Below are 11,644 nucleotides of genomic sequence, written 5' to 3'. Positions count from 1 at the left end.
ACCCTGCTAATTCACCCATTTCGTACATCAGTTTAGTCTCTTATTTTGCAGAAATTAATCTTTGCCACAGAAGGGACATCTTTATAATATAATGAAGACAGCATAGTACACATTTTAATGATATCTCTGTACATAATTTTATTTACATGATACAATTTCGCAGTAATGTTGGGTAACAAGATTATATGCGCAATACATATAAAGATGGTTTGTACAAACTTGCATAACTAAAAATCAAATCCAAACAGATGGTTAGTTTTACGGTGTAAACTCACAAAGCTCTAAAATAAAACAGCACTGTGCAGCCAGACCTAAAAAACAAGAAACGAACTGAGCCTCAGGTGAAAAAGATGGCGACTAACTCACACAAAACACTCGAGCAGGCGCAAAGGGCTGATTAAATGACACTAAACAATACCATTATTTCTTACCAGCATTTAACACTCAATACCCATGAAAAGATCAAATCACACGAGAAAAGTGAATTAGAGCAAAAAGAAAAATAAATAAAATGGTCTTCTAGTATGCGGTCAACTGTAAAATACTCATTTCACTAACCATGCAAGACACCCACTTTAAACCCAACAAGCCCATAAATCAAATTGGTGTCACATTACAACCCAATGCAAAAAAAAATAAAATCCTTATTCACTTAAATGTCTTGAAGGATCATGTGGGAGAATGAATAAACAGTTGTGTGTTGTTGCCACGTCCAACCTCATCTGAACTTGACAGGGTATCATGGATGCAGTCGCTCAAAATTGATCATGATGCATTCTGGTCTGGCTGCATTAAACCATCCCAATTGGATTGCTTATTTTTCACAAAGTCTGTTAATGGTTTAAAAATCATTTTGCAGTGTCGAATGTCAGGGAAACCCCAGCATCACTCCAGCAGCTGGATAACTGACGCTGGCTGATGCTCAAGCAGAAAGGTGGCTGATAAATGTCGTAAAGGCTGACTCGAAAACGGGAGGGCCGAACGTTCGACCCGGAGGAAACAGAAGAGCGTCCATTTGCTACATGAGCCAGCCATGCACTGCTGCTCTGACGGCGCTCCTTCAGAGCCGTAACAGTCTTCAGAGTCTGACCGGGAGACACTTCACAGAGTAAACTAATGACAATCAGCCTTTAACACAACAACCAGACTCCAGGTCACAGCACGTTTTCCACTCAGAAACAGACACGTTAGGAAAATGTCTCTGGCTTCTTTTATAGGCATTTTTTTTTTCCATTTGTTTTAACTTGAAGCTCATATACCAACAACAGAAAGCAAAAGAAAGATGGAAACAAAGTGATCACTCATGCATTGGCTTGGAAACAAGATTCTTTTCCATACTGTAATTAAAAAAAACTAGTCTCTCGGATCACAGGTCAAAGTGTGAGTCCTTGTATCTGATCTCTCGTAAAGTGGAGGTGTGACGGCGAGAGTTTTATATTCTCTGAATCTTATCGGCCACCACAACCGGGTTCTCTTTGCGGATCTTGGCCGCAGCCTCCGCCTTGTAGTCGTAGGGGCAGTTGTGCTTGTCCGAGTAGCGATGGAGTCCACAGAAGAGATTCCCACAGCGGCAGTCGAACCCTGACGAACCAGACATCAGCACATCAGAACGTGTGTACAGAGTTTGCATCTGAGCTGGGGTGTGTGCGCGAACACGCTGGCTGTGCTCACCTGTCAGGCCAACCTTCTTGCGGCACATGAAGCATCTGTTCTTCTTGGGTTTGAGGGCGTCGGGTGTTTTGGTCTCTTCACCTTCAGCTGTGCTTGGAGGAGTGGCAGACGCCGTGGGCTGAGTGACAACTGGAAAAACAGTCATGCAAATTAACAGCTGACAAACAAATACAAGCTAAGATCACTGGACGAGTTTCATTACATATACACACACATACATATATTAATAGCTGTCAGGAGTCATGTAGGGATGCAATGATCAAATGCTTCACTGATTTGACTGAAGTGAAAAAATCTAATAAATCTCAAATTAATTGCTAAAAAGTGACTGAGCATTCAAAATTGCATATTATAATTTCTGCAGTATATAAATCACTGTATAGTATGCAAACATTTTGTATACATTAACTGAATTAGTGTTTCCCAAAATGTGTAGCTGAAGTGCAGCGTGTTTACATCCAAGAGACCACTTTCGTTTCACCTAGCAATGTACCTCACAATGCAATGCAGTCTTCTTGAACTTTCATTGTAATTTTTAACATACGACTCAAGTGTTAAGATTTTGTAAACTGATACAAGTTTTTTTTAATATGATAAACCTCCCTGAGAATGCAGTATTAGTGCATGCATATGTGATGTGTGTTATATATATATATATATATATATATATATATATATACACACACTGTTTATACAGGTGTATATGAGAGTATAATATATATGCGTGTGCAAACAGTTTTAAGTTCCCTTCCTTGCTTGCAGTAAGTCAGCACTCAATTCTGAACACATTCTTGAATCTTGAGACACTTCAAGTCTGAAACAGAAATACCAACCTGGTTCAGGAAGTTCTACTTTAGGCGAGACCACCTCGTCTTCACAGGAAATGCTCATCTCTGTCATCTGTTGTGTAACGGGAAGGGCAGCCATGGCGGAGGTGGAGCCGCTGGGTGACTCAGCACTAGCGCTAGCAGACGAGGAGTTGTTTAGTGTAGCTTCGATGATCTGGATGGCTGAGGATTCAGAGGTAGGACTGCTGGAAGCTGCTGGAACAGAGCAAACCCCCTCAGTTAACGAGACGCTCGGGGAACAATCAGTCTCACCAACACGGCCGACGGCCCGTGAAGATGTTCAAAGAGCGGAAACACGTACCCATTGTGCTAATCGGACTGACTCCCCCGTTGTTCTGCCGTGTTAAATGCTCTTTGTAACAGACCGAGCACATGCCATTGGTCCGAGGGTTGCCGTAGAAACCGCAGCCGGTGGCACAGAGCATGGGCACGGGGCTTTGATTGGTCTCCTGGGCCATCTCTCCGAAAACGAGCGAGTCCTGTTGAGAACAAAACACGAGTCTCGTCAGCATAACGTGAATCAAAGACTGGCTTCATTAAGAGGATTTGCGGCGATAAAGGTGCAATGTTGCCGCAGACGGAGAATCAGATTAAGAATCAGACGTCTGAACGCATTTCTTGGCGTAGGGTTGGCATGAGCCTCATCCTGGCACAGAATCGCCTGATTCAAGTCCATTTCTGCAAAAATACGCCACGGATAATGTGATCTGGCGATTACAACCAGACTGAGCTGGATGCATATAGGTCAACCTGTGAGACTTCCTGGAACCTGTGGTTTGTTTCAGTTAACCAGTAAAAGCCGTCATTAACACATTATATGGAGGTTACGTCAGACGAGACAGGAGAACAGTAACGTCAGCACTAAGATCTGACGTAAAAACACTCTGCAACCATTAGCAAAAACCAGAGTGATTTGCAGCACCAAAAGTTTAGTCTACAAGCTGTAAACAAGACCATTATCTGACAAGCACACATTCATCTGAATGTCACCGATCACTGCATCAACTGTGCACTCCAATCTAAGCTCATGTGTGCCTCTGTCAGTTCTGTCCTAATACAAATAAACTCAGATGCTAGGGTAACACTTTAGTATAGGGAGCAATTCTCACCATTAACTACTTGCTTATTGCCCATTATTAACATTGACTGTGTATTAGTTCTTATAAAGCAGATATTCTGCATCCCTATACCTAAACTTAACTACCTTACTAAGCAGCAAATTAGGAATTTGAGGCAAAAGTCGTAGTTAATGATTTGTTAATAGCAAGAATTAGACCTTAAAATAAAGTGCGACTAATGTTAATTTAATATTGTGCATCTTTATTTTGAACGTTTTTTATTTAACCGAATGCAAATAAGACTTATCAGGGGCTGACGATCACTGTCTTTGAGTGAGAAATTCAGAAAATGTGTTACCAAGAATTTAACCTGTGTTTAATACTGCGGTCAAATTGAGTTTTCCATCTCCACTATTGTTTGGTTTTTAATTCGTCCTACTGCTTGTGTTTCTTTTGTAATAATTACCGATTGTTTACTTCAAATGAAAATCTCCACGCTGTTCTTGTAATTCCATCCACTAACATTTAGGTAGTCGACAGCATAACTTCCCCAAAATATTGTCATTCACTGTACTATTTTAAACCATTTTCCTAATTCCTTTAAAATTACGTCAAGGAAACGTTCAACTGTCCCAAACCATGTGAACCTCTTTATATAATAAAACCAGATAAGAAGAGTCACAAAGTCCATTTCTAAAATTAATTTCAAACATTTCTGCTGCGTCTCAAATTAAACAAGTGATTAAAAAGTACTGAAAAACAAAATCGTGATATTAATTAGGATTGGGCTACAAGACAATATACACTGTAGCAACAAAAAGTACCAATCAATGGCTATTTTGCCAAATTTATATCGCAGTTTGGGATGTAATGTTATTTATATGTTAGAGTGACAAAGAAATAAAGTCCCCATACAATGACAAGTAGTGTTTTATTTACTTTTATTCAATTTTGGTTTAAGGTTTTTTTTTTTTTTTACTTAAAAGCTACCATTAAATAGTACTACAGTATATGAAAATCTTAACGCACTTAATGCACATTTGTATCTTTGATTTATTGTTCTTGTCCTATTGTTTGTAATAAGGTTGTATGTTCTTATTTTTACAAACTAAAACTAACAATATTAGACTATTTTATGATAACAATTCATTCAATTATTAAATAATCTTTTGGTTGTATCACCCACTCTTGCTCCATGGTCACATTATGAATAACCATCCATTTATGTTAACAGTAAATTATAGAGTAACTTAGTGTTCGACAACATGTTTCTCAACTATAACTCAAAACTAATTTTACTGGCATCAACTACTCACATCACTATTGTGATCACCTGCTAGTCAGATGAAGTGACTAGATTGTGTTTTGATGGGTAAATGTTGACTAGCAGTGAGAGGTGTAAATGTCTCTGTAGGTGGAACATCATGTTCAGCCGGAGACAGATCGAAGCATCCACATCCCCGAGACCTGTCAGGACTGACATTTCAGCGAGGGGCCACACGTCTCAAAGTAAACACAAGATTGCAGCATTTCGCCTCCGCCTCTCAGCGTCAGAGGTTTTCCCCTGAAAAGCCACCACATGGGCCGAGTCACATGTGCGTCTGCCTCCCTCGCTCTCATGGATGGCTGGATTAGTTCTCATCCGTCACAAGGGTGCAATGTGACATGTTGCTCAGAACAGCCTCCCTCCACCAGTGTGCCCCGACTATAAATACCACCGATCGTCCTGACCTGCCTCCATTACATCATACACCTCTAGCAGGAGCCTCCTCCCTACGCATGGCCTCATATTTTGATAAAGCCAAAAATGGCCCCAACAGGGCTGGTTTTTCCCCCATGTGTTTTGGCCACCCGTGTCCATTTAGCCCTGTGTGGATGACAGAAAATACACAGCAGATAGAGCAAAACAAAGACTGGAGTGATAACCAAGTCAAATATTTGAACAAAAGCAAACCATTAAGCTAAAAAGACACCTTAAATGGATAAAGACTTCAGAAAGCAGCTCATTACTCAATGCTCACATGCTCTGTCTCAATGCACCAAGACATACAGCTCATATAAAGTCTAAAAACGCATGTAAACCTGGCATGTGTGTGTGATAGCCACACACTATGTGTGTTTTAGAGAGCTATATCAGTGTTTGAGGCCTCAATGAAATCCACTGAGTCATGCTAACACTAGCATCTCGGCTAACAAACAGACAGTCGTATATAAAGCGCATAAAGCGCTCCACACAAGCGTTGATGCCCTCCAAGCCCGTGCTGGCTTCAGTCTGAGGGGTCTGTGGTGTGAATGAGTGAGGATGGACGGGAATATAGTGGGTTATCTGCTTTATATCTGGGTCAGGGTGAATATGCTTTGTGTCCTCTCCTTTGTTTCAAACACTCTTCCTGTTTGAGCCAAAGTACAATCCTTAATAACGAAAACACAATTATACACAACCAGAATGCCCATTCAGCACAAATCTGTCAAGATATTGAGGAAAATACGAAGAGAAAACGTGTTTAAAGGACGTTTATCAGTTGATTGCTGCTAAAGGTACACGAACTAGTTGGGTTTGAGTTTCCTGTATCTTATCTCAAACTACACACGAAATAAAACCGAAATCATCATCATAGTGAGTTAATTACTCGATTAATGACTGTATATATAAACAGATTATTAACTTTATCCGAATAAACACTCAAAAACACGCAGCTAACTGCAACAAACGGACTTATTTCTAACCTCAGCGATCCTGAAAGACAAACTCTGTTTAAATACGAAACAAACATCGCGTTAATAATAAAACACGCGTGTTTAAACATAAATCTGCCGTTTTCGTGTCATATTTCAGCTTTTAGGTTGAAATGAACAACAGGCTAATTTTACTAGCTAAGATGCTAGCATCAGCTAACAACCATATTTGGTTAAACTCGGCATTTTAGACAAACCGTTAACACCTTAGATCAACGGATAACTTTAATAAGACGGATATTAGGCTTACTACTTAGCCGTTTTACCGAAACGAGTCATATTTTCCTATAACCTTAGCATGAGGTTTAAAGCGAAAAAAAGTGTCTTACTTGCCTTATCCGAGTAAAAAGAGAAGCTCCCACAATATAGAGACTTGATATTAAACCCTTGGCGGTGGTCCGTGCTGCTAGTCCGCTGAAGTGTGTGTATATGTGCTTTTCTGGCTGCTGTTTGTTGGATTTCTTTAATAGTGGCCGTGACGTCACGGTGATTGACAGCTCCGGGGGCGGGGCTTAGCTGCGCCAGTCATTACAAGTTTACTGTACAAAACAACTTCTAAAGCTGGGTCTTATTGTCCTCTGCAGTTTGTTGGAGTTGTAGATGCGAGTTTGACCTAAATGTGAAGATGTTTTTGTGATAAATGGAGGCAGAAATGTCTAGTCATTAACAAACATTGCACAATGTTCTAATGATTTCCAAATCAGTTCTGAGAGAATGGTGATAGTACTGATAAAACAGATCTCCACATCTATATACACATTATCATACAACTGGGATTTTACAGTATGGTGCCGGTTGCATAATAAGGTGTTTTAGTAGGACCAGCCGCACAAAATGTGTTCAGAAGTCAAGGCTGCATTAAAAGGTCCAGTCTTGTTGAGATCTGAAATGCAAGAAAACAACTTATAAGTGGACACATTGAACACAGTACATTGCTGAAGGTTATTTTTACCTCAGCAGTGTTTGTATCAGATGTCACCACACAGTGATCTGCTGACCCGGAGAACAGCCGGAGCCCAGCTCTCTTTGAAGGACACGTTGATTCAATCACAACACATCTTGATCGAGACCATGCAGATCTGAGACGATGACACTGGCACATTTTCCCCAGCTAGGTAGCATTTTGGGGTTTTATAGGCACATTGAAATGGCAAAGCAATCACGACTGGGGAAGCCTTTGTACTTGGTCTCAAAAAACAGTCTTTATGTGTCACTCCTTCCCTATTAAAGAATTAACATGAAAGTAGATGGGAATAAATGAACATAAAACACAAATTAATGTATAGATTATATAAGAATACATTCATGATTAAGCGGAGAACACTCACTTATGTGTTGTCCACAGGAAAACAATTAAATGAGTCTTTTCATTTCACAACAACCCTGCGTCTGTTTTGAAAGCACTCTTGTATTTTGCCCTCTGGTTATATATAGAGCAGGAACCTGATATGAGACAGTCCTCCATGTGAAATCAAAGCACCGCTGCTTTCAGGTCTTGAAGTGATTTCAGTGAAGGAATGAAGCTATTGAAGGCTTTGTTATATTCATTTCCTCTAACAAACAGTGTAGATGCATTATCAGTAAACTGAGTACTGAGCTACACCTGATAAATGCAATGATTAAATTACTTTGCAGACCCATAATGGCACGTCTTTGTTAACACCTATCAGTCTTGATTAATGACAGAGATTATGGAGTGAAATATTGCATGGGTTTGTAACAAAAATCTGCCATTTGTTAATGATAAATATAGCGGTGCGAGGTAAACACCCATCTCAAACCTAATAATGCATTCGTATCACTGCCAAAAAATATTCCGTTTCAATAAGATCAGGTTTATAACTGCAGAACTAAGGGAAAAATTTAATGGTTTACCCAAATTTGTTATTTATCCACCATCATTTCAAACCTTTATGACTTTCTTTATTCTGAACACACAAAATATATATATTTAAAAAATAGTTTACTGTTTTTATCCGTTCAACGAATGTCATCGGGGTCCAAAACATCACTGAACCCCACAGACTTTCACTTTATGGACCAAAAAAAAAAACACCACCACCAAAAACTATCAACAAAGAACAAACATACACGTTGAAAGAGCATTAGTTGATTTATTCTTTCCACAGGACACCATGGAAAGTAAATTTATTTACAAAATCTGGAATGTTGAATAAATGCATACCAATCATCTTAATAGTAGCTGCTTGCGGAGAAACCTTTGACATAGCTATACATTAAAAGGGCTGCTTCTGTGATGCAAATTATTGCTGGTTTGAAAAACGTAAAATCACTAATGCCATGAACAAATCATAAACTTAAAAAAAAAAGTATTTACATTTTGATTAGTAATCTCTAAAGTAAGGTGTACTAAATAAATAAAAAGTGGGACAATTTATAAAAAAAAAAAAAAAAAAAAAAAAAAAAAAAGTTTTTAGTCGCTGCTGTTTTTACAATGTCACTTTTTTATTTTGTCTACGAAGACAGTCAAGGATTCTACGCTAGACTGATTGGTGACTACGGAAGTAACAGTGTTCACAAAAACAGCGTGCTGAATGAATCATTCACAGCAAAATTGGAGGGCGTTTTATCCAATAAATTTGTACTTTAAATAAAAAAAAACTACTATTAATCTCTTTTTTCATAAAAATAAATCAAATGTTGCAAATTCATAAACAATGGTGACTATTACTTATTTTAACACACTCTGAGGGCAGCGCGTCAATGCTAATTAAAATGACCTAAATTCAACTGTGAATTAATTTAGAATGAACTGAACTCTTTTCGTAAAAACGCTGACGCTTTCACATCAAATTGTGGATTTGTTACATTATCAGTATGTTAATTTGATTACTTCGATTCATTTAGCGCTCCAGTCTACCGAAGAGTACAGCGAAGAACGATCAAAAGGAGGAATTTCATGCAAATAATACAAACAGTACTACAATCGACAGTAGGTCGTTCTCCTCATATGCAGACATGGCAAAAGTCTTCATGGCCTTTCGACGTGACTACTTCAAATATAAACATTACTCTTAACGTTTTACGAAGCTTTGTAGCTTTTCGAATCTCTTTGCGATTGAAGTTGTCGATGTATCCTCATACAATGGTATGATAATCTTCGCAGGGGTGTTTGGAAACAGTAGTGCAATCGCTAATGTGACGTGACAAGACATTCATTCGCACACCGATTTTTTAACTTTACGAACTTTTTCTTTTTTTACAAATAAATCTGAAATGCCATTTCCTACGTTTTGTCTTTAAAATCTTTTATATAAAATGCTTTTTCAATCAAGAAATACTAAATGGGTCTCGTTATTTATAAAAAAAAATGCAACTGACTGCATCCTGCGAATGGAATAAAGGACTTTCTATTGCTCTTTCGCCCACTGTGTCATATGTCAGCCCAATAAGGCCACTGAATATGCGGCGTGGATCTAAATGAGTATTGCTCTGGGTCGAACCCATGTCTGACAGTTCAGGGTCTATGGCACTTGACATGTCGTTTCTCAGCCCTCGACAGCAAACGAACGTCCATGACTGCACCACTAGTCAAATGTTAGAATGTCTTTGTAAGAGAATAAAATATTATGTCTACAATCTTCTTCACAGAATAGAAAACCATTTCTAAAATGAAATTAGAAGAAATCAAAACGTTCACATGTGAGTGCTTCGGATTAGTTCGGTGGCGTTGGAATCAGTGAAAGAAGTTGACGTGCCAGGAGTTTCATGTCGCCAGTATCCCAATATGCTTTGGTTAAAAAGCACTTTCTGTTACAGTGTATGTCTTGTTCTCTTTCGAAATCCTCGTGGAAAATCTTTATCGTGTTCCTGTCCAAGTTTCACGTACAGGGAGCATTTCGGCGCATCCTTACTGGTGGCTGAAGTTGGTCTCACTCCATTAAAGTCTGTAGGAAGAGACTCTTATTTCTCTGGAGGAACGTTGCAGAAAATAGATAAAGGTGATTCAAGTTGCGAAGACTAGAAGAGTTGCTAGCATTGAGCGAAGTTTTTCATCCAAATTGGAGGGATTTTTCTTCACAATTAGGTGAGAACGGTGACCACCAGGCCTCTAGATTTCACATCCAGTTCGGTTTAGCTCAGCCCAGATCTACATTCATTATCACAGTTAGCACGTAGCATTGTCTTCTAGCTCTGAATCTCACACAGGTCATAAAAGTGGTTTTAAAAATCTCTTTAAAATGATAAAAAACAAAATAATGAGTTGTGACAGAGAGCCCTGCCCTCAAACAGTCAGCTACAGCTAATGTCCCACAAGAGCTCTACACCCAGGTGACGTCTTAAAAAAGGAAAACAAAAACTATCTTTACAAAAAGCACAGGGTTTCGTATCGTTGGACTGCACCAAGAGACTATCCCACAGTGAAGGCGCATGCTTCTGTCTCCCACTTGATTCAGTGGTTTCACCGACGGTCAACCATCGTCCCGTTAACATCAGTTCAGATTATATATAGCACTGGCTCCTCTCGGTACAAAAATAAGACAGTGCTCTGTTACGCTGCCATCTCTCGAATGATGATCAGGTCGACGGTGCTGGGGAACGTCTTCAGGAGAGATACTGCGTATCTGTGATCAATGTTAACGAAGCTGTATCCGTTTGCCTGGAAGAGGATGTTGATTGAGGTTAGTCAATTACTAAGGTATGGAAAAGACAAAAACGTGAATAGTAAGAGAAGAGTGGAAGAGATCGATGAGTAGAAATTACCTGGATGATCTTGTCCCCAGGTTGAAGGAGTTTTGAAGCAGGACCCTCGGACTGAACCCTCATCACAAAGATGCCCTGTTGATCATTTATGATTTAAGAATTGATTATTCATTAGACTAGTTGGACTGCAGTTGAATAAAGGTCTAGTATATAGTGTTAGCACCAGTTTTGGCGTAAACTACAAAAAAAAAAGAAAAAAAAAAGACATGCACTATTGTTAAAAATTTTAGGGTTGGTAAAATTTGAATGCTTTTGTAAAAAAAAGTCACTTGTTCATCAAGGCTGCATTTACTTGATCAAAAATACCATAAAAACAGTAATACTGTGAAATACTATTACAATTTAAAAAACTTTTCTACTTGAATGTTATATTGTAATTTATTCTGGTGATATAAAGCTGAATTTTCTGCGTCATTACTCCAGTTTTCAGTGTCACATGATCCTTCAGAAATCATTATAATATACTGATTTGATGCTAGAAAAACATTTCTGTTTATTATCAATGTTGAAAACAGTTGTGCTGCCAAATATTGTTGTGGAAACCATGAATTTTTAGGATTCTTTGAAGAGTGAAAATAACTATTTATTTGAAACATTATACATTTA

The 11,644-nt window shown here is 38.7% G+C and overlaps 2 protein-coding genes across 6 annotated transcripts in view; both read right to left on the bottom strand.

Moving 5' to 3' along the window:
• Positions 1–48: 48 nt before the first annotated feature.
• LOC306866160 (AN1-type zinc finger protein 5-like) lies at positions 49–7,735 on the bottom strand. 3 transcript variants are annotated; one of them, XM_079411224.1, is made up of 7 exons: positions 7,642–7,735; positions 7,266–7,534; positions 6,647–7,196; positions 2,821–2,998; positions 2,505–2,711; positions 1,672–1,800; positions 49–1,581 (listed from the first exon to the last, which is right to left on the bottom strand). In XM_079411224.1, the coding sequence occupies exons 4-7, from the start codon at positions 2,975–2,977 to the stop codon at positions 1,433–1,435; spliced, it is 642 nt and encodes a 213-aa protein (XP_079267350.1). In that variant the 5' UTR covers positions 2,978–2,998; positions 6,647–7,196; positions 7,266–7,534; positions 7,642–7,735; the 3' UTR covers positions 49–1,432. The 3 variants fall into 3 exon arrangements, with proteins under 3 accessions (XP_079267350.1, XP_079267351.1, XP_079267349.1); XM_079411225.1 differs by having other exon boundaries at positions 7,312–7,534; XM_079411223.1 differs by lacking the exons at positions 7,266–7,534; positions 7,642–7,735 and having other exon boundaries at positions 91–1,581; positions 2,505–2,714; positions 6,647–6,795.
• Positions 7,736–9,154: 1,419 nt separating this feature from the next.
• LOC306866157 (erbin-like) overlaps positions 9,155–11,644 on the bottom strand; it is a 92,104-nt gene continuing 89,614 nt past the window's right edge. For all 3 annotated transcript variants that reach the window (XM_079411220.1, XM_079411218.1, XM_079411219.1), the window contains 2 exons: positions 11,039–11,113; positions 9,155–10,934 (listed from right to left, as the gene is read on the bottom strand). In XM_079411220.1, the coding sequence (XP_079267346.1) occupies positions 10,827–10,934; positions 11,039–11,113 (183 nt within the window). In that variant the 3' untranslated portion in view covers positions 9,155–10,826. The remainder of the gene's footprint in view (positions 10,935–11,038; positions 11,114–11,644) is intronic.

Source organism: Barbus barbus (assembly GCF_936440315.1).
Source record: "Barbus barbus genome assembly, chromosome: 47".
Classification (NCBI taxonomy): Eukaryota; Metazoa; Chordata; class Actinopteri; order Cypriniformes; family Cyprinidae; genus Barbus; species Barbus barbus.
The sequence above is the reverse complement of the archived record's forward strand: the minus strand, read 5'-3'. Positions and strand labels throughout refer to the sequence as shown.

Coding starts and splice junctions, on each gene's coding strand:
- LOC306866160 (XM_079411223.1), bottom strand. CDS start 2,977: ATGGCCCAGGAGACCAATCAAAGCCCCGTGCCCATGCTCTGTGCCACC. Junction 2,715..2,820: donor CAGTCCGATTAGCACAATGG/GTACGTGTTTCC, acceptor GCTCTGTTCCAG/CAGCTTCCAGCAGTCCTACC. Junction 1,582..1,671: donor CAAGAAGGTTGGCCTGACAG/GTGAGCACAGCC, acceptor CTGGTTCGTCAG/GGTTCGACTGCCGCTGTGGG.